At 51.8% G+C, this 21,797-nt stretch overlaps 3 protein-coding genes across 7 annotated transcripts in view; 1 reads left to right on the plus strand and 2 right to left on the minus strand.

The window, feature by feature from the left end:
* Window positions 1-798: 798 nt before the first annotated feature.
* ZMAT5 (zinc finger matrin-type 5) lies at window positions 799-18,430 on the minus strand. 5 transcript variants are annotated; one of them, XM_041125756.1, is made up of 6 exons: window positions 18,339-18,430; window positions 13,500-13,731; window positions 11,770-11,832; window positions 11,463-11,543; window positions 4,686-4,797; window positions 799-1,042 (listed from the first exon to the last, which is right to left on the minus strand). In XM_041125756.1, the coding sequence occupies exons 2-6, from the start codon at window positions 13,624-13,626 to the stop codon at window positions 913-915; spliced, it is 513 nt and encodes a 170-aa protein (XP_040981690.1). In that variant the 5' UTR covers window positions 13,627-13,731; window positions 18,339-18,430; the 3' UTR covers window positions 799-912. The 5 variants fall into 5 exon arrangements, with proteins under 5 accessions (XP_040981690.1, XP_040981691.1, XP_040981694.1 ...); XM_041125757.1 differs by having other exon boundaries at window positions 13,500-13,734; window positions 18,339-18,421; XM_041125760.1 differs by lacking the exon at window positions 18,339-18,430 and adding an exon at window positions 18,175-18,310.
* Window positions 18,403-20,584, plus strand: LOC115345525 (cytochrome b-c1 complex subunit 9). The gene is made up of 2 exons (XM_030024438.1): window positions 18,403-18,610; window positions 20,305-20,584. Exons 1-2 carry the CDS (start codon window positions 18,470-18,472, stop codon window positions 20,350-20,352), a joined length of 189 nt encoding a protein of 62 aa, XP_029880298.1. The 5' UTR covers window positions 18,403-18,469; the 3' UTR covers window positions 20,353-20,584.
* Window positions 18,794-21,797, minus strand: part of ASCC2 (activating signal cointegrator 1 complex subunit 2) — a 40,705-nt gene continuing 37,701 nt past the window's right edge. The window contains exon 21 of the transcript XR_005933137.1: window positions 18,794-19,128. The gene's annotated coding sequence lies outside the window, so the exon portion shown is untranslated. The remainder of the gene's footprint in view (window positions 19,129-21,797) is intronic.

Genomic DNA, 21,797 nt, shown 5'->3' on the forward strand with positions numbered 1-21,797 from the left:
GGGCTGGGCTTGGCCATACCAGAGCTGCGACCTAAAAGCACCTCTATAGTCTTCTCCAGGGCAGCGCTTCCCGAGCAATAAAGAGGAGAAGCTGGAGGTAGGCAGGCTGGTTTCCCCAGCCGCTGCACCTGGCTTTCGGCTCCCAGCGCAGCCCCGCGGTGAGCAGGAGAGCCGTGGAGTCCCTCCTTGCCCCTTCCCAGCAAAAGTCCCCAGCGCTCGCGCCTGGCCAGCCAGCTCCCATAGCAGGGCACGACCCACAGAGGTATTTGCCCCGTTGGCACTCACTGTTTACTTAGTTTCTTGGAGAAGGAGAAACCTTGGGATATTTTTCGCTCCTTGCTTCTCACCTTCAGGCTAGTGGGAGCAGGAGCAGAGGGCTTATGGGAGCTCCCCAAGCTCTTCATTAGGAGCTCCGGCACCTGAACCGAAGCAGTTCTACACATTGAATTTAACAGAAGCAAACATAAACACTGGAGGCAATATTAAACATCTGTTTTAAAAGCCTGGCTACAGCTTCCTTCCCCGGCCTAGATCAGCCGCACGGAGCCCAGCCGCAGAGCTGGACTGAGAGCAGGCAGTGCAGGGCACAGCACAGACAGCAGTGGTCTGAGGGGACGGATCCTGCCCCAGGAAATGGGGGCTGTTCGCTCCAGATGAGAGCGGACAGTCCCTCCGCGTGGGGCTGGAGCTCTGCTGAGCACAGATCCCCGTTCCAGTGGCAGGGAGACGACTGCCCGACCGGCTCAATCCACAGGAGGCTGACCAGGCAAAAAATAACATGACACATGCAGGCTGCAATGGGGGGAAGGCTTTTATTGATATAAAAGTATATATAAATAATTCTGTCCCTTTCTTAGAGCACGCGAGGGAGAAGTCCATCTCCAGCACAACCTCTGCGGGGGTCCCTGTGCCTCAGCCCCACTGCAGATTGGGGGGGACTGGCCACCCTCCGGGTGGGGGGGCCTGCAGGGATGGGGGCAGATCCTGCACTGGTGGCCAGCCCGGTGGGTATTGGAAAGGCGCTGGTTTCTCAGGCAGAGCACTGTGGAGGCAAGGAGATAGAAGGGGCAGAGGTGAGATGTGGCTGTCTCAGTTTGATAGCAAGGCCCTGCTTAGGGCCTGAGCTTCCCTGTGCCCCTTCCGCTAGCCCCCAAAAGAGGAGGGGTCCAGCAGAGGAGGGTTTTGGTTATCAACAAGCATGTATATTCACACGCCCCCCCCCCCCCCCCCCCTCAAATCCAACAGCAGAACTGCTGTATAACCACCCCCCAACCCATTCAAGCAGTTGGTGCTTGCTAAGGTAGTGCATGTCACTGAAAAATAAGGTGGGAGCAATAAGGTGAGGGGGTCTGCCAGGGGGGAGAGCAGGCGCAGCCCCCCGAGAGGGCTGGCAGCTGGTGGCAGGAGAGGCCCCATGCTGGGAGCACGGCTGGCCCCATCCCCTCCCACCCCTGGCCGCTCTCCACTCTTCACACAGCTGAGTTGTAAGAACAAACAAAATTAGCAGATGTTTCTTTCCCAGCAGCCTGAATCCCAAGCCAGCTGCGCACTTCCCAAAGGACAAGGACCCCTCGGAAACGGAGAAACTGCCAAAACGATGGGGTGTTTTCACAGAAGCACCCTTCAGCAGAGGGAACAGGCTTCCTCCTCCAACTCACAGCTTGGGAAACGCATCTCTCTCTCTCTCCCTCAAGTTTACTAGTTGGGGCCGCTGCAAACAACACACCTGACTGAAGAAGTGCAAAAGCAAGAAGCATTGCTCCCTTGTCTCCAGGTGAAGAAAGTGCTTGGCCGGGGCAGGTTTAAATTCATAGGAAACGTACCTTTTCCATTAATTCCCGAGTGCAGGAAACTCATTTGTTCTTTAGCAGAAGCCCTGACAGCAGCTTTCCAGCTTCTCAGGCCTCTACCCCTGATCCTGATGAATCTTTTTAATTGTTATGCCAGAAGAAATCTAATCAAACTCCTTTACATAATGCTCCAGAGAAGCAGCACCCTCCTCTCCCTGCAGGGCCGACGATGTGGCTGAAAGCCAGCTACAGAAGTTGAGTGCAGTGGTTTTTAGGCAGCTAACGCAGAGCAAAGTCATTTGCTCTAATGCTTATCCCCTTGATGGGGATTCTTCAGAGCCGAGGATGAGACAAGACCTGCTAGGACACACACAGGCAGGAATATTTTGTGTTACATCCAGGCACTGTCGCTCACACAGGCAGGGGAGCCCTCGCAGCAGTAGTATGGTGGGGTGGGGAGCAGGGGAGGGCATGCTGCAAGGTGGAACAGCATAGCTATCAACTAATGAGCTGTTCTGTGAGCAGCAGAACTAATCAATAGGGAGGATGCTGTCTGGGTATTCAATTCCCTGGGGTCTCATAAGATTCAAGTCCTATCAAAGGTTTGCCTACAGCTGGAGCATTCAGAATGGCTGTCCCGTGTGGATTCTCTGGTGTCTAGCAAGGGTCAAGAATATTTCCCTTCCGAAGGCGTAAATGGGATCCCTCTCCTCTACCCACTTCCACATTCATGAAACCTGTAGTATCTCAGTATCTTTGAGGCCTCAGCCCCCTTTCTGATGGAAATCAGCAAGTGGGCTCCACGGCAGTTATGGTAGCAGCACACACTCACGTGCACTGACATGCTCAGTTTTCTTTGGAAATCAGCTTAAAAATCAATCACGCCCTGGCAAAGCTCCACTGCTAAGAGAACTACACGAACTCCTTCCAACTCCACCTCAGCTCTCCAGAAAGCAATGGCACAGCGTGACTTTGAAAATACGCATCAGGTGGAGGCTTCCAAATGAAGATTGTCCCCTTGAGCCCAGCCAGGTTGGGAGAGCAGCTGCACGAACAATGGGTGGAAGGCAATGTGGCAACTCTCCATCCAATGGGGCTAATTTAGGTGACGGTCAGAAATGGTGCTCAAGTTACTGCTACCCTTCAGCCAAGGCAGTACTTGGCCACAGGGCCACCTCTAGTCCAGCGTGGCATTTTCTTTGCACTGCGGTGTACTTGGAGACCACAGAAGGCGGTAGCTCCACCTGTGATTGCCTGCCAGGTATCCTGCTAAAAGCCCCCGGCAAGGCAGAGGCAGAAACTCAGCTATGCTCGGAAGCTGAGGCTTAACACAGCAACAGCTTCCCATCAAACTCTGGGAGATCATGCTTCCATCCCAGCTTGAATCCTTCCTACTCAGTGCTACCAGAGAACATGGAGGTGGAGCTGGGTCTCTAGCATCTCATTTTGGAGATGACTGCCCTCGAGAGCACTTTCTCTTTGGTTTTGTGCAGACTAATGATCTTTACTGACATTATCAGCCAGGCAAAGCAGCCCCTGGGCAAGTTATCATCTAAACCCACAAATTCCCCAAAGCACCGTTAGACTCTGCCAGAGATTCTGCCACATTTCAGGGACCTCAAGGACTGCAGGAGGGAGAGGGAGCTCCTTGGCCTTAAAAGCATTTTCAGGAGGAACATGGACTCCCCAGGCACCAGGAGCACAGGGACCTGCCTAAAACAGGCCCCCTTCCCTGGCACTGCAAAACAACTTCTCTGGCAGACAAAGCAAAACACACAGTTGCTCGGAAGGGCAATGCTGGGGCTGGAGAGCACAAGGGGAGAAGAGAAATAAATGATAGGGACAGGCGTTAGCAAGGCCAGATAGAGGAAGAGAAGCTTTGAATAGCTGGTGTTTAGTTCCCGTAGTAGATGGTTTCTGAGCCTGCAGGGACAAAGAGGCTGGGTAGAAAGCAACAATCCTAGAAATCCCAGGTCTTGTGCATATTTGGAGGCAGCAGGGATCAAGGAGTTATGAAGGTCTGGAAATTGCTCTAGGTATAGCGATGGCTATCTTCTGCAAGAGATCATCTACCCCAAGATCAAGGGATTCATGGGCAGGACAAACAAAATGGGGCAAGTGAAACGTACAGGGGGTAGGAAGGTTACGGCAGCCAAGCTGATGGATGGAGCGAACAGAAAGCAACAAGCCCAGACAAGCACCAGAAGGAAGATCCTGCCTAGACCAAACACAGAGAGGACAGGAGCAAATGGAAAAAGAACAAAAGAGAGATTTGGCACCTGCCCAAATGTCATCCAATTAAGCCTGCGGCAGTCAGGTGAGCAAGGAAACAGTAGGCACCGGCAGCCGCCCGAATCTGAATGAATGCTGCGAGGAGGAGCTAATTCCACCCTCTCACTGGCAGGGACTGGCAGAGATGTGCAAACAGGGCAGGCAGAGGATGGGGAAGCTGTCAACAGATGAGACTAGGTTCCTGCCGCTGAACTCTGGGTATTAATAACTCAGCACCGTGGTGGCACTGTCCTTCCAAGCATGTCTGTGCGCTCTGCAGAGTGCACAGGAGCACCCCTCTGCTTGCCTTCCCCAGGGAAGCAGCCACAGGCAGCAAGGCCTGGCTTGCCCCCCAGACACAAGGAGACACGTGCATGCATCTCTGATGCGGGCACCCAAGTCCGGATCCATACGCGTGTCTGTAGCGTGTGCCGAGAGCAGGCGCGCAGCGCTGGCAGGCTGAGTGTTAAACGATAGCTCAGGGGGTCCCATCATGTTAGGGCCTCTGATCACCTGTGTCTTCTCCTATCCCACTCACTCCCCTCTTGCAGGTTCCCCCCTCTGCATCGTGGGGGCCAGAAGCAGCAGCCAGCCCTCACACGGATGCTCCCCAGCCACCAGTACCTGTTACTCTGAGCCGCGCTCAGTCTCTTTGCTCTCTTCTCCAGCCAGTCCTCGATGGTGCCAGGCGGGACATCTGCTCCCTCCTGCCGCAGCTCCTTCGATCTCTGCTCCCCTGGTTGAGAGAGAGAGAGAGGGCTATCAGACCCTCGCGCTGCAGTCCTTTCACTCCATTAAACCCGCTGCTCATTACCCTGCATAGTTTCTTATGGTGGAGAGTTTGCAATTTGCCTGTGGCGGCCCCTCCTCCTCCTCCACTGTCCACCTGCCATCTGATGCTTGGCCTCCTCACTGGTGACAGCTCCAGCCAGACAGAGCCGGGAACAAGAACCAAGCCAGCGAGCACAGCGGCAGTTCAGGCACTTAACTGAGGGGAGTCTGACATCTCCCTCCAGGGTAGATCGTCCTCATCCTCGCCTGAAACAGCCTCTGCTGGCCCTAAGCCACTTCCAAAGATGTGTCCCTCCAACTGGCAGGACGGACTTTGCCACCTCTGCCCAGTTAGGTGGGAGTGACAGAGATGTCTGTCCGGATCGATGCAGACTTGGCAGGCCGCGACAGTCTGAAAGGTTCAGAGTGCGCATACAATCAGGAGACGGGATTTCAGAGATGCTGTCAGGTCTGTTCAAGGTGCACGCTGCGTGATGCATCCCCAGCTCCTGCAGAGACAGGGCAGGAGGCTGTCGCCCAGCCCTGCTCAGACTAGGTGCAAGATCAGAGCAGACCGCGGCGGTGGGAGGGAGGGGAACAAGTTCCTACGGTTTCTCATGCAAGTTAGGAACGAGCAAGGCAGTGCCAGTAGGAAAACTCTGCTGTCTACCAAGAGACAGTGCAGCCTGAGGTCCTTTCAGGCTTTCAACCTCTCTGTCACCCTGGGGGGGTTGCGTGGGGCAGATGCCTGCAGGCACCCTGTCCTGCAGCACTGTCCTCTCCAGGAAGAAGGGCACAGAGCCAGCAGGACAGCCCAGCACTCACCAGTCCCTCCCACTGGGCAGAAATCCGCAGCTGCCCAGTTAGCAAAGCTCCCCGGTCCGCCCTTGGCACCAGTGACAAAGCAGGAAGGGAAGCTAGCAGAGAACAGGGTCTAGCACGAGTCCTTGACACGAACGACACAGTCATACTCCTGACAGCACGTCAGGCAGAGCGGGCTGAGAGGATGCTCAGAGCTATCAGATCTCCAGTCTCATGGAAAGTTTCCACCTAACAGAAAAGGGAACGTGATACTCCGAAAAACAAACACTGGTATTAATAAAAAGGAAGCCAAGGCAGCTGCGTGTCATTCCCCTTTGCCTCGCTCAACAAACCCTCCAGGGACAAGTGCTCTGAGGGAACCCTGATCCCACTTAGAGATCAACCTGCCAGCGGTCCCACCCCAGCAGCAGCCACATGCAGCCGTGCCCACCAGGAGCCTGCTCCACACCTACCTACGCCATATGTCACACGTTTAAGGAAAATATTATACGTTTCCAGACAGGGTGTGAAATTAATATTGCTTGGGCAGAGTGAAGGATCACTTCATCCTAGTGGTGGCAACCAATTATTCATCTGCCTGTTGAATATTAATAAGGATGGCAGAAATGTGCTACACAATGAGCAGCCGGAGATGGATAATTTGTCATCCAGCCTTTTCATCTGCTGCTGCTGGGAGGGGTGACGATGTACTCACTGCCACCACAAAGACAGCCTGCTGTGGTCCTGATGTCGAGGTGCTGCTCTGCAACCCAGCGATAAGGATATGGTTGGAGACAGGACTGTTCAAATCTCCTACAGTTATTCCGAAGAAGCAAAGCCCCAGCAGAGCTATTTGGGGTCAGCCCAACAGCCTGGCCAGCTGAGGGCACTGGGGAGGCAAGAAGCTCAGTCTGGTGAGCTAGGCACTGCTTTAGACTCAGGATATCTGAATTCAGCTCCCAGGTTAGACTTCCCTGGCAACCTGGACCACAGCCACCTTATTTCCCCTTGTTCGAGGTTTCTCCACCTGTTGAGTGCCTGGGCACATCCCACCTCAGCAAGGGGACAAGCAGTGGTTGTGAGAGGCTTCGATGAGGCAGGGAAGAAAATCAGAGAGAAACCTCTCCCACCTCTACCTACCACCAAGATTTCCTTTTCATCCCACTCCAAGCCCCAACACAGAACAAAACCTGCCAAATCCTCTCTGTTTAGAGCAGGGAACCCCAAGGCCACTGCCCCAAAGTGCCACAGCAGGACCTGGTGGGAGCCAGGGACTCGAGCAGCCACAACACACTGTCTTGTCCTGAAAAGCTCACTGGCTGCTGTGGAACGACTCCAGACTCACGCCGGCCTAAATGATGCCCCAGGTGTCCAGATTAGAAAGACATCCAGCTGGCTCCCCATTCATGCAGCTCCATGGGTTACTGCTCTAAAGTACTCCAACCCTCAGGCTGAGAAATAAGGCAGCAGGTATGGGCAACTGTCTGACTCTGTCCACCTTGATGCACGCCCATGAAAAAGGCAAATCTTTCGTCTCATCTTCCCCTGAAGCACACACATCCCATCCAGGGACCACCAAAACCACCGTGAGATTGGAAATACCCCCTGAATGTCAACAGGTATTCCAAGATGTAACTCTGAAACACAATTACCAGCCCTTACTCCTAATACATGGTCGTGCAGCCAGCCAGACTGCAGCAGCAAGACAGGTGTGAAGGTGCTTTCTCCCCCCCCCTTTCTCACTGGGGTGTTTGCTTCAAAGTCTAATTACAGCCAATTAAAAGAGCATCTGTAGTCATGAAGTGCCTCTCTAATGATGCCAGAGTGGGAGTCCAGATTTATCTTCTCTCCCCATGCAACTTTTAGCATGAGTTTCCTTCCCGAATGAGGCACCACTGTATGCGAGATGCCACCACCGGTACTGAGCAGGTCACCCAGCAAAGAGATTTACATGTAATCCTTCAGCTCCCTCCCTGGGCCAGAAGATGTGTCAGTCCAAACTCCTCCAGAGCACATGAACAGCAGCAGACTGCGGCTGAAAGATGAGGTTGATGAGGCCCTGCAACACGAGCAGCTTAAGAAGTTACTGCCCTGCAGCCAAGAAGTGGCAGCCGACTGTGAGAGCGCTCCTTCTCCTGCTTATCACTAAGTTAAACTGGTTGACTACAGCCACCACCAGTAGGGTCACTCATATTCTTTCAATCACATGGATATATTGCAAACACTCACCCAACTGTGCCCTTACTCGCCCCTCGCAGCTCTGGCTAACTGGAGCTCACATGAGAGGCTGGGTTGTGTCAATACTACCAGCAGAAGTAACGCAGGTTAGCAGGGAGCCAATAACTTTAAGCAAGATGGCAATTTGACAGTGACTTTTCCTGACATGACTGTACTTAAAATGACAGCCTGGAAGTGTCTCGCTGATGAATGATGCAGCAGATGCAGAAGGCCAATGCTTTGATGCGGTAACAGCTGGGAATATGCCTCCCTCCCTGCTGAAGGTGGAAACTGTTGCTTCTTGATGAGTATATTCTACAGGGTGCAGAAACGCTGAAGCCAAACTAGGACAAGCTCTAAGCTGTTACAGAACAGCGAATCGTCCAGAAATTTTCCTGCTTCACCCACAAGACTAACACAAACAACAGGGTGAATTCCCTGCATTAAAAAGTCCAAACGTTAAGAATAATGTAATGTTTCCTTTGGCTGTAATAAAAATGCATCATTAGCAAGGGGAGCTCACTGACACAGAACTACCAACACCAAAGACTTAACAGGGATTCAGGGATAGGTTCAATATTTACATGAGAAAGTAAGTGCCGTCACTGTTTGGCAGTGTTAAAAAAAAGTCAGAAAAGGCTTTGCTGTGGTTTAGGATGCAAGCCCACCCCTGAACACGGGTTAGTGGGCTACACCACCTCACTACAGGATTTCTTTGCACCCTTTTCTGAAGCATCTGCCCCTGGACAAGGGGAGACACGGGTTCAACGCAGTCTGACAGCTCCTCTGCTTCAACGCCCATGCACCAGAGCTGAGGAAAGCGAAGTTAAGCAGCACTGTGGACTCACCAAGAGACTGTCCATCCACTTCTACCCCATCAGAGGCAGAGGGTGGTCATCTGCAGCATGGTCACACAAGGCTCTGCACAAAATGGTGAGAGGGCTCTGGAGCTTCCAGCATCTCAGCTCATCTCAAATCCCCAACTATCCCAGGCTGCAAGGCTGTCAAAATCTCCCAGACGCTGCGGGTTCAGACGGGAAATCTCTGAGGACACTGACAATTCAGTAAGAGGCAGCCTGATCCAGACCACTGCTCTAACCTGTACTGTATCATCTCACCGCCTGTGGCCTGCAATCCCTCATAGCACACAAACGCCAGGACTAGGTGCTAATGCATATAGGGACATTACTGATGGAGGCGCCTGACGGACATGCTACGAGGATCAGGTCTCCTGCATGACTAATGCAACCTGCAGTCCAACCTGCCATCACACAAGCTTGCCTTCAACTCTGCCCTAAGCCTCACCATCTGAGACACTGATGCTTCAGTGGCCTAAGGAGTGGTGAAACATCCCCGTGACGCACCGAATGGCGGCTTGGCTTTTGCAGCTGTTCTTCCATCCAGTCTACTGTGTTATGGGCTGCACCTTTTCTCCACCAAGTCCTGCTGAGCTCTTCCCTCCATCAAATCCCTCCAAGCTCTCTATGGGCTCAACTGATCAGATTTAGAGGTCTGCATCATGCTCAGCCTGCTCGCTCGGCTCACACGGGATTTCCATGGAGCAACACCACAAGAGGTGAGCAGGATTTAACTCTACAACCAGGCATTCGTGCTAGAGCAACATAGCCAAGGACAAGGCACCCTGCTGTCCCCTGGCCATCGCTCCTTGAAGTCTAATTGTTTAATTAAATGTTTGACTTGGTAATACAAATGCAAGGTTTCCAAGTAATCTCCCAGGAATCAGCTCTCTCACTAGCCAATTCTCCACTTACACCTGACCCATTTGACAGAAGTCAATATTCAATAACAAGTGTAATTGGCAAAGAAACCTGCCCAAGCGCAGAGGAGCTTGCCAGCCTTCCACTGCAGCTCCGCTCTGCTCCAAAGAGCTTTCACTTTCCCTGCAATAAACAGCCTTCAATGACTGGAAACGCTACAGGTTCCTGCAAATAGGCTGACATCCTATGCCACCTCTCGGGAGCCCAGCACTTAAACCCTGCAGCAGAGAAGGGTGGAGGAGAGGTTCTGGGCTAGCAGCGGGGAAGAGGAGCGCAACTGCCAGCCTGGCACTGCCACTCTGAGAAGGGCTGGCTGGAGTGCTCCGTCTCCTGCGCAGCCCGACGAGATGGGTTTTATTGACTGCCAGTGTTGTTCAGCAATTGATTCACAGAGTCGCCTCAGGGACTCACAGACTGACTCAGCAACAGCAAGGACTGGAATAGCTCTGTAGTGCCTGCCTTCCTCCTGCTCCCCAGGTTCACCAGAGCCCTGCCTCCCCAAATATGATCCCTCGAAAGGCCAGGAGAGTCTCTACCCCACGCACACCCCAAATCTCATATGTATGCATGCACACACACACACACACACACGCACTCGCTTTCAACACTTAAGCCTGTTTTTGCCAGACTATTGGCAAAACAACAGTTGGCTTCAGCTAGCAGTGTGGGCACAAGAACTGCTCAGAAGTTGGGCTGCATTAGGAAGAGCGCTGCCAGCAGGTTGAGGAAGCGATCCTTCCTCTCTGCTCTGCACTGGTGAGGCCATGTCTGGGTGCAGTGTCCAGTGCTGGGCTCCCCAGTACCACAGAGACAGGGACATATTGAAGGGAGTCCAGCAAAGGCAAGAGACAATGGGCACAAACCAAAATACAGGAATTTCCATTGAAATATTAAAAAAAACCCAACAACAAAACCCCATTTTTATTGCAAACATGGTCAAACACCAGAACAGATTGCCCACAGAGGTTGTAGAGTCTCCAGTCTTGGAGATATTCAAAACAGAACTGGACGTGGTCCTGAGCAGCCTGCTCTAGTTTACTCTGCTTTGAGCAGGGGAGGGTTGGGACTAGACCATCTCCAGTGGAGACCTCAACCATTCCATAAGTTCTCACCAACACCTCACATTTTCTCTAACCACCAAAGTAATGAATCCTATAGAGAAGACAGAGCTACCGCCCCTTTTAGGGCAAGGAGGTGGTACTCACAGAATGAAAGAGTTCAAAAGTGCTCTGGAGAGTCACAGCAGGGGAGCAGCTGCCACTCATCCTCTGCCCAAACTTCAGTTCCACCTAAAGCCATGTGAGCAGAGGCCATTTCTGGATCCAAGACCCCATGTCCTCTCCTCAGAACAACCCAAGTGACAGCAGGCTAGCTCTTCCCAAGAGCGGAAGCAGCAGCTCCCTGGTAATAGTAGAGAGGTGGGGGGAAATCAAACCATAAATTTAAGGGGAAGTGATGTACCAGTGCCCTCTGCTGCTGACTGTTTTTATTCCCTGACTGAAAACCCCCCCCAGGGCTCAGAAAGCCCACTCTTCTGCTTCAGATGCTTGCTGCTAAGTAGTAACAGCATTGCTCAACTCTAGGTTTGTGCCTGTGCCAGCAGATCAAGAGCAGAAAGCATATGAAAAACTGCAGCACTTACAGCCACGCTACAGGCTCACATAGCACCGAGAGGCAGGCGGGAGGGATCCACGCTCGGCTTGCTGCGTACAGGCTGCACAGGACTGCAGGCTCTCGCTGCACAGCCCCTCACATGCCCTTTTGCAGCCCACACTCCCTGCAGCAACTCCTCCACCTCAGAGACCCCTGGATGTTTTCTTGTTCAAGGACTCACCTTGAACCTGGGCACTCAGCTTTTCCAGGTCCTGCTCTGTCATGTGCGAAAATCTGCAGTTGGACCCAAAATCACACTGTCCTGGAACAAAAGCCATGGAACTCCATGAGAGCTGCACAAGGTCCTCCCTTGTGTAAGTGCATGCAAACCCAAGATCCATTACACCTGCATGCCAGCCACACAGGCTCAAGCCCTTCACTCCCTCCAAGACAAGCACACATACCAGGGCTCTCCAGAACAGCCTTGGGCTGTCCCACGAAGGAGCTGCTGGAGCTCAGGCAGTTATTTCTACCTCAGAAGAACTCACCTGTTTGCAGAAACTTCCGACAAGGTTTCTTGGTTTGCTCCTCTTGCAGGATAGCAGCAGCATCTAGGGGAGACGAAAGACAAAACAGGGTAAAGATCTCTTGCACAGCAATACCGCATCGTATCATGGTCCCAAACAGGTCAGTTGCCTAGTGGGAAGCCATTTTACATGACAACCAGGAACTTAAGCCACAAACAAACTGACGGTTAACAGTCCCTGTTTGCACCCCTGGCTTCAGCTTTTCACTGGCTTGCAAATATCACCACCTTTGCCTTCTGCTTCATCCTTTCTCCCCACGCCAGTAGGGGAAAAGAAGCATGACAGAAAAGCAAGGCCTCTGCAGCGCTTCTGCGCAGCAGAGAAAGACCAGGCAGACTCACAGAGCTCTCAGAAAAGCTCTGTGTGAGGCCTCACAGAACCCTGTGCTGAGTCTCCAGTGGACACCACTGAAACAGTCATTCACCTCCCAGAGACGTCCTGGGGAAAATGAGCCCCAAAGATACAGCAGCTCCCATAGATTGTGGAAGAACTTGCACTGGGTGATGCCAGGCCACAGAGTCTGGAGACAAGAGGAGACGAACCCCCTAATCAGGGGTGGGATGAGGAATTTTATCAATCAGAGGAAGACAGTTAACTCTATCCCAGCTGAAACCAGGACATGCAGTTAAGCAGACAGCACAGCCACCCAGAGCTCTGCAGGGTATTTCTCACCTAGCTAGCCATGAGACAAACACAGCCTGCAACTCCTGATCCCGAGGAACCAGAAGGAAGCAGAGGAACACACAGGCAATGGTTTCACCATCAGTTTAATCCAAACTAAGTTTTTGCTGCTGCCAAAATACACAGTCCTGCTCTCTCTCTCAGACCCTGGACACACATTCCCACCATATTCCTCGGTCTGGCACTAAGACACATGTATCTGCATGGTGAGTCAGGTCAGAGCGCTGAGCTGGGTGAGAAGAGTCCTGTTAAACAGGCAGAGGACACAGGGCTTTCCTCCAGCACGTCCTGACACAGCCTCCAGCCCCAGAATTCCAGTTCCTCCTCTGCCAAAATCTCAATGCACCTAGCTCTCCTCCTCTGCTAGCCCACTTGGCTAAGATAGGTTTGAGCCTACCAGTGCTTTAAGCTGCTTTCCCAGCCCTTTCACCCTTCTGGGATCTCCAGTCAAGCAGTCACATCCTCGGCCTCTCCCACGGCCACCCTCAGAACCAACATCTCCACCCAGTGCAGAGAACTGCTGCCAGCTTCCCACCCGTTCACACAACACATGTGTACAGCCTGCCCTCCAGCCCGCTTTCTCCACATACACACCCATATTCCTTGCTCCTCGCATGAAGAGATCAACTGTGGTTTGCAGAAGGCACCTAAGTCACCTTCAGAAACTGTAGCTCACTTTGTTCTCCCAGGTCTCCTGTCTCAGGTTTGCTCATGATGCCAAGAGAGCTTTATCTGCAACTCCTGTTCTCAGAAACAACCTCCCTATCTCTTCCAGCTCATTTCAAGTCCCAGCTGACGTTTACAGTTTCCCCTTCCCACATCCAGACACATGAGGGTTTTGCCCCTGAGACAGCTTGACAGCAACAGTATCAAGTCCGCAATTCACTAGCACAGACAATCTGAATATAAATCACCAGTGTTGATTTATTTTATCTATTCCCCCCCACCCCACCTCATCCATCACCTCCCCAGTCCCAGAAAGGGAGTGGCAGACAGTTGGTAGTACCCACCTCGGAATAAGTCATACCAGACTCTCTTAGCCCTGAGATGCTGCACTCCATTGAGGTGTTTCTTCCTGTTGTGAAGGTTGTCCTGAAAAGACCTGTCACAGTAGTCACAGAAGTATCTTTTCCCCATCTCTCTTCTGGCAGAGCAGATCAGCGTGGCCTGGGAACCATCATACAGATCCTCGGCGCCCAGCCATGCCTGCCCTGGGGATGGAGGATCCAAGATTTACAGCGCCTGCTTGCAAAGGAGAAGAATTCAAATCATTTAGGGTTGGCAGACAGGGAAAGAGATGAGACCTAATAGTATATATTCTTGTCCATCAGAGACTGGTAAGGCAGCATCTGCTGCATGTACATGGTAGAACAGGCTCAGATCTGCATTGCTTACCTCTGTTACCCAAAGCAACAACACCTCTGCTGAAAGAATTCTCCTTCCCTGAGTCTGCTGGAGTTCAGGTCACACAAAGCAGAGACCCCAGAGAGCCAATGGCTCCCAGCCACCACCTGTACCAGGGAAGGTGCAGCAGAAACCATCCAATGTGCAATCAAGAGGAGCTAGAGGTCCATGCCACAGCCTCCACCTGGGGCCCCAGGACTTTAACCCCATACCAGAGACAACCTCCACAAGCTGCCATGCAAGAGGAAGGAAATTCCCCCGTGTCCATCTCTACAAGGTAAGGAAGAAACCCAGCAACTCCTCAAAGATGAAAAAAAAGCTGATCTCACCTGTACTGCAAGTGGGAAGCTGCATTACAAGCACTAAAGGACATAACATTTTGTTCAGTTCACCTAGACATCTATTTAATCCTGTACATCAAGGACTGCTCTCCTCATTCTCCCCAGCCTATGGCAGCAAGATGTGTCTGCTTCACCAAGTACAGCACTTCCAATAACTGAGATCACAACAGCCTTACAGCCAGGAGGAAAGAACCCCCAACTTCACAGCCACTGAAAGCAACCTGGAGATGCCCGGTTTTTCTCCTCTCACAGCAGAGACGGGCTTATCACGCATGTATTTGTAGTCCGGAGACTCTGCCGTGGAGTATCGAGAAGTAACAGGACAGAATTTGAGTGCTCTCATCTGTGCTGGGCCTGGAGCAGCCCAGACCCTGGTAGGGCAGATGGGGTTTGTGATTAAGTGCAGGCCTGTCCCCATCAGCTGTCCTTGCTGGAGGTGCAACAGATACCCTGAAGGAGCTGTAAGTTCTCTCCCAAGTGATATAAAGGTACCTGATAAATGCCAAAGATGGATGGACTGGGAGATAAACTCCAAAAGCAATTCTCCAGTTTTTGACACCTTGACAGCCAAATGCATTTAAAAAATGGCACAGACACCAGCGCAAGAAATAAAGATTTTATAAATAAAACAGGGTCAGAATCAATCACAGCCTCCCTAACGATTCCCCAGAATCAGCGGGAAGAGGAGCAGCAACAGGCAATCCCTCAGAGCCAAGCATGCTGAGCTAAGGCAGTTCTGCCAAGCCCTCCTGCCAGCCAGCCATCCTGGCATCTCATGAGCAACTGCACCAAACTCCCTTCCTTCCCCCACTCCAGAAAACTGCTGCTTCAAAAGTCAAGCCCCTGGAAATCTCTCAGGCCTCACACCACAGTTAAAATGTAGTCTCCTCCATCTGCATTCAATGGAAAGATCTTCTGATTTTTTTGAATTGGCTTGCAAACCTTCACACTGAAGGTAAAATGTTCAGGAACTCCAACTGAACTTGAATGCTCCTTGTTTTAAGGTCCTTTTCCTTGTTCTCCAGGTGGAATACCTGGTTAGAAGGCGATGCTGATCAGCCAGCCACGTCTCCCTGATGTGACTGCAAACTGTTTCACCTGCAAACACAATCAGACTTGGCTCCTGCTTGGAAGGTGTTAACTCAGCTCTCTAGGGCTTGAGGTCTGAAATTGTCCTACTCCAGCCCAAGAAACCAAAACCAAGTGCTGCTTAATGAAACTTAAGCCATCACTTCCCCCCATCCTTTACTAGATCATCCCAGGGTTTTGCAGCCAGCCTGGCAGCCAGCTTTGCTGCACTGTGGTGGGGCTGCCGGATTCCAGAGGGAACGCTCTTACCCTCCGTGTCTGGCCCACTGGCAGGCTCTGCTGTGGCTTTTAAGTACTGAAAAAAATCCCCCTTCCGGATCTTATGCCATCGTTTCCCAAAGTTTCTGATAACATAAAAGCTTCCTGCTTCAGCTGCTGGTTTCTGCACTCCATCTCTGCAGAAGCGGCTGCTGTGAACGGGGAAAACAAATGAGATTCTGCAGCGGTCCCACACAAGTTTCCACAGATCTCAATGGGAATTCTGCCTGCAGAAGCCCAGCAGCAGCCAGCCTTTGAAATCGTATTTCAGAATTTTCCTTTCATCACCCCGACAGCAATAATTGCAGAAGCTCATTCCCCCTCCTTCCCCAACAACGAGGGCAGAAAGATCCTACAGATTTCAGGCAGCTAGATCCCGCATCCCAGAGGTGCCGGCTCCCAAATTCTCCTAGCAATTCCCATTGCAGGGGATGAACAGAATAAAAAAAGCAATTAGAGGAGCATCAGATTCTCCCAGAGATCGCCCCCTCCGAAGATTACACTGAACTTATTTCCATCTTTTTAAGAATTCAATTGCATGGATTATCTTGGCTGGATTCTGACAACTCTCTGCAGTATCAGCAATCCACAGCGCTTTGCACTGAACTAGTACGTAGGAATAAAAGCTGCTTCTGAGCAACACTGGCTAACCTATTTCCATTTTCCCAAATGGCTCAAACAGTAAACAAAGAGCATTATTCAGTTGAAAACAGAGATGTTTTCTAATTAAATCCATCTTAGTCATTATGAAATAAAGTAAATGTAGCTGCTTTATAAGGAACTGCTTCAGCTTGGCCATTTCCTCTTAACATTTCTAGACCCTAATTTGCAATTGAATTCGGGCAAATAGACCCCTGGACCCACAGGCAACCATAAACGATTTCAGACAGGCTTTGTACCAGCTTAAAAGTCTTTCTGTATAAATCCAAATACAAAAACCCCAGGGCTTTGTCTTGTATCTCGATGCTTAAAAGTATTAACAAAAAATCCTCTGCTGTAAGCCTCTTGGAGGCTTACATTGGAGCAATGTTTTATGAGAAATAGCATGTTCTAAGACACCTAGCAGGTGTTTCACTCATCTAGCTGAGGTGCTTGGTAAAACTCCAGGCAAGATCTCCTGTGCACCATCCTAAATTTTCCCTTCTCAAATTGCTGCCAAAACACTCTACGTTGCGCTCTGTTAGCTACAGATTTTATTTAGGACTCTCCAGGGGTTCTTTCACCGATTTCCCCGAGACATGGACAGAGGGAAGAAGGTGACCCAGAAACGGGCATACGGCAGACTTGTTTTCGTCTGGGTCTAACTGCTTTTCTCCATGCCGAACCCTGAGAATTGCTGCTGGGCCTTGACCTCAATTTCCTGCTTTCTTATAGCCCGGGCTCAGGGCCATTTCAGCCACTTTGGATATCTAGACAGATGTGAAGTTAATTAAATCCAAGTGTCAAGCTTATGATACTCAGCTGCCAATTTAAATGTGCTCATATCTCTACGGGAACACGCAAAACGCCGGCACCTTCACAATGACAGAGAGCCAGATTCTGATTTCCATTACACCTGGTGTAAATCCGGCGCTGGATTTGGGATTAACACTGACCTGACCATTACACAAACGCATGCCAGTGGTAGCAGTTTATAGGCTATTGGGGAGATTTGTCTTAAGAGACAATCCCTAGCAGTTAACTTTGAAAAATAATAATTCAGCTTTTCGAAGGGCTGGCCCAAGGTCTAACACTATACACAGGGCACAGGAATACGTTAGTCACCTTCCAGCCTCTGTAGGGGCTTCCAGCACAAGCAGAGGCTTTGCCCTACCCCAGAAATCCCACGGATCTCCACAGTAGCTGCATGCAGGGAACCAAACATAAATAAATTAAGAGAAATGACTACGCAGCTAGACCATATGCTCTTTCTGAGCGGCTGAGACAAATGAAACGACAGAGTGAGTGTCATTTGAGGGTCTGTTCTGAAATTTAATGTAGATGCTTGTTTAACAACAGTCCTGCGGAGGGATGACTTCAACTTTAAGATTCCCCTGCCCCCCCTTGTCTGTCCTCCCTTTCCAACCCCAAATTTACCTCTCTGCCCCATCAGCGCTGGAGCCCCTTCGCCCTCGCCAAGGTTAAGCAGAAAGAAAAAACAAGAAGAGAGGGCGGCAAACCACAACGCTTCCACCTCAGTTACGCCACATGGGGCCACGTCCCGCTCTTCCCGAGGCCTCCGAAGCGTCCTCCGCCTTTTACTAGCCACAGCATCCATCTCCCGCTCGGACTACGCCAATGCTGCCTTCTGCCCTCCTCAGCTGGCCCAACCAACCAGAAAACACCCAAACTACCCCACGCCCTCCCCGAGGGGGTGAGCAGAAGAGGACATTAACGCAAAACCCTCTTTCTTCTCCGTTTCACCCCTCATGGGTCACTCCAGGCTTCTCCTGCTCCCCAGCAAGGCCCACCGCCCCCAGCTGCCCCCGCGGCTCCACGGCCGGCATTAGGCCCGTCCAGCAGCCGGGGAAGGGCTCACCCAACACGCCTTATTTTGCTGTAGCTGAAAGGAGGCCTTTAGCCCACCGTCCCGTGCTAAATGGGCTGATTTCACCTCAGAAAAGCAGAACATAAAGACTCGGGTTGCCCAGCGGAAACCGCTGAAGGGAAAGGGTGCTAGGAGGGGACGGTGCGTCAACCCACAGACTGAGAAAAGCCCCTCAAACCTCCTCCTCCTCCTCCGGGCCGAAGCCCCCCCAAACCGCGGGCGGCACTCACCTCCCGCCAAGCCTCGGGCCTAGGCCGCGCGGCGCCTGCCGGGAGCGGCGCCTACATCTCCCAGACGGCTCCGCGCCGCGCCGCGCCGCCCCTTCGCGCCCGGCCGCGCATGCGCAGAGCGGCCCGGCAAGATGGCGCTGCTGCGGCAGGCGTACAGCGTGCTGTTCCGCCGCACCTCCACCTTCGCCCTCACCATCGTCCTGGGCGCCGTCCTCTTCGAACGCGCCTTCGACCAAGGGGCCGACGCCATCTTCGAGCACCTCAACGAGGGGGTAAGGAAGGGGGGTACCGCGCCGCGAGGTCCGCCCGGGCGCAGGCCCTGGGCCCTGAAGGTCAGGCCGGCCCCGCCTGGGCCCCGCACCCCGCGGCTGCTTCCCGGTCCCCGAGGGAAGCGCCGAGGCCGGAGTTCGGCGCTGCCCCTCAGGCAGCCGCCCCGGCGGTGCTTGGCAGTCAGGGGCTCGGTGTGTCCTGGGCTTCTCCGGTCTGCGGAGCCGCTGGGGAAAAGGTTTTCAAGGCGGTGGGACGCAGGAAGGTTAAAACGGATTGAGTTTGCTTCGCGTTCCGCAGGTCTGTAGCTCTCTAGCCCTTAGTAGAGGAAGGGGTGAACGCGCAGAGCTGTACGGGACAGCGGAGTCTGCTGTCCCGGGCGTGAGCGTTCGATGAGATGGGTCAAGTCATCCTTGTGTTTCAAAGTAGTGCTGTGGTGGGATGATAACTGCCCGGACGCCACGTTACGCGGACAGGACATAGAACGGCTTCTTGGACAGGACGAGGTGATTCAATGCGTGCCCTAAGAGAAGGCGGGAGGTGCTGTTATTTCTCTCTTGCACCAAGTACAAAAAAACCCGCAGCGGGTTGCACGTTCCCATCTGCGGCGCAGCGGTCCTCTTCCCGGTCCTGCAGTGCCGACGTGCCGTGGGTCTCTCAGAGCACCCAGGGCACAGGTTCCCAGGATAGCCAGGTCATCTTAATGGCTCTGATGCTGAAAAGAGCCGCCCTGCGCCTTTCCTGACAGCGCGATGTCTGCTCTTTGGCCTCCTGAACCAGGTCATAAAACCAGCTGAAAACCAATACCATGCAAAGTAACACCTTCACCGCCCTGAAGTAACGCACCAGGGGTTGGGGTAGCTGAGGAAATACAGTAAAGAGCAAGAGCAGGGTCCCCCCTCCTCCTTTTTAGCAACAGTCATTTGTTAAAAGCTAACAAAAAAAATCACATTTGAACTTGAGCTTTGGACTCCTTTTTTTAACTGTAGCATTTTCTACGTGCTAACGTTTCCTTACGCAGGGTTTGAAAACAAAATTATTGAGGAACTTAACTTTTTTTGAAAAGCTAAAGCATTTTCTACAACAAACAGAAAAGCGCGGCATGCGCCTTGGCCTTGCGCAGCACTTCCCTCAGTCCCGATTGTGCCAGCAGATTTCAGTGCCTGGAATAGGATTCTTTCGTGCATCCTGTACCTGTGGATGCCTTCTCCAGTCTGAGTGGGAAGCTGAGGCAATGTGACTGGAATGCTCTAATAATCTCTGGCTTGCAGAGTAGGAGAACGGGGGAAGCGGGCTGTCAGCAGCTTCCTCCCTGCCTAGTCTAAAAGCCATGGGCCCAGGTAGAGGACTCCATCTGCCGCCTCCTCCACAGCAGGATGAGCGTGGGCTGGTGGCTCTCAGCTGCTGTCTAGCTGCTCCTGCTCCTCCTGAAACCTTTGTGTGGGACTGTTGCTTTTGTGGAGCAGGGTGTGCTCCCGCTTAGCAGGGAAGCGCAGGATGACAGTACCCACGCTGTTGTGTACCCTGGTGGTATCTGTGGAGGTGTTTTCATACAGACTCTTCTTTCCCATCTTGCTGTTGCCTGTTACGGATGTAGGTTTCATGACGACTCGCATTTTAAAGTGAAACTTTATCCCAGGGCTGCTGAAAAGCTGGCTAAGATTACTGTTTGGGGTTTTTTTGTTTGTTTTGCCTACAGAAACTGTGGAAACACATCAAGCACAAGTATGAGACAAGTGAAGACTGAAATGCTCAGCAGCAGGATCCAGCCTGGGGTGACAAAAGACACCACAGAGAAGGATTCGGCCTCCTGAAACTGGTTGTATCAAAATGGAGATGGATTCTTGATTGAACAACTCCGAGCCAGATTATATCAGCCGTCTACTGATATGATGTAAACCAAGATGGACTCAAGGAGTTCTGCTGCTGTACTCAAACTTACTGTGTGTTAAAATAAAAAATTCTTGGTCCATGTCTCATGCCTGTGTGTTCACCTGACTTATCCTTTGGCCTGCTTGTAACTTCTCCTTATCTTAGGAGATGGAGAATGCTTAAATATGGCCCTACACCTTAGTTTCAAGACAGTGTAAGAAAATCACAACATCCTAAAAATGGTTTGAAAGACTTGAAAGCATTTATAGGGCTGTGGTCTACTGACACTACCCTTGGCTTCTGCCTGATGAGAACTTTAAGAGAGGGATAAGGAGCTGTCTGCTTTCTTCTAGTCTTGTTCAGAGAAAAGTGACTTAAAATCATTTACATCTTTGATGCAGGACTGGGTTGGTTTCTGGCCAGTCACGCTGTCACAGCTGCAGCAGATGCTGCTGCCACCCCTGCCTTAACCAGTGAGGAATCTGCCTCACCACTGGCCCTTTGAGCCTCTGAACTACTGCAGGCAAGTGCACGTGTGTGCCTGTCAGTCTGCTGGGCTGAAAATGGGGATGGCGTGTAACTTCTAGCTTGTCCAAAACCTACTGACATGGGATGTAGATCTCCTTCCTAGCTATTGCTGTGCCTTCCAGCTCTTCAAGCAGCTTGAGGGGCAGAACTGTCTTGTCAGGCCTGTGCAGTACTCTACAAGCCTGCCTCCATCCTCTCTGATCAAAGGGGAGCTGCTGTGTAAGGGAGAGGAATTACTTAGCTCTGCAAGGAGCACCCACCCCTCGGGCTGGGTGTGCGGCTCCAGCCCCTGGCCATTAGAGGGGAAGGAGTAATTCTCTTCTCAGCAACTTCATAGAAGAGTCCTGGTTTTGGTGGCCATTTCAAACACATCTTTCTTCACAGCAAAGGGCTATTCAGGTACTGTTTTGGGTAATCATTCAGTTAATTACTCTGGGCTCTCAGGTGGCTGTAGGAAGATCTGGCTGATTGACTCCTGCTCTTCCCACTTTCCCAGGCCAGAAGCCTCATCTCTCCCTCCTCATATTTTCACTAATAAGGAGGAAGTTTAGCAATGGATGAGGCAGAGCAAATTAGAGCCAGTGCTAATGAAAGAAGCTTTATTGGGTTTGCAAATAGGCGTCAGGAGTAAAATATTTACTCCAAGAACACAGAGGACTTAAAAAACATTGTGCTTGGTTTTTTTTAGCAAAAAAAACAACTACAGCTTTCACAGTCCCAGCTGTGCTTTTAGAGATGCTTAAGAGGAACGGTTTAAGCTTTGCTGGGATAATCTTGTACAGTATAAGACTG

Source organism: Aquila chrysaetos, chromosome 9 (genome assembly GCF_900496995.4).
Source record: "Aquila chrysaetos chrysaetos chromosome 9, bAquChr1.4, whole genome shotgun sequence".
Classification (NCBI taxonomy): Eukaryota; Metazoa; Chordata; class Aves; order Accipitriformes; family Accipitridae; genus Aquila; species Aquila chrysaetos.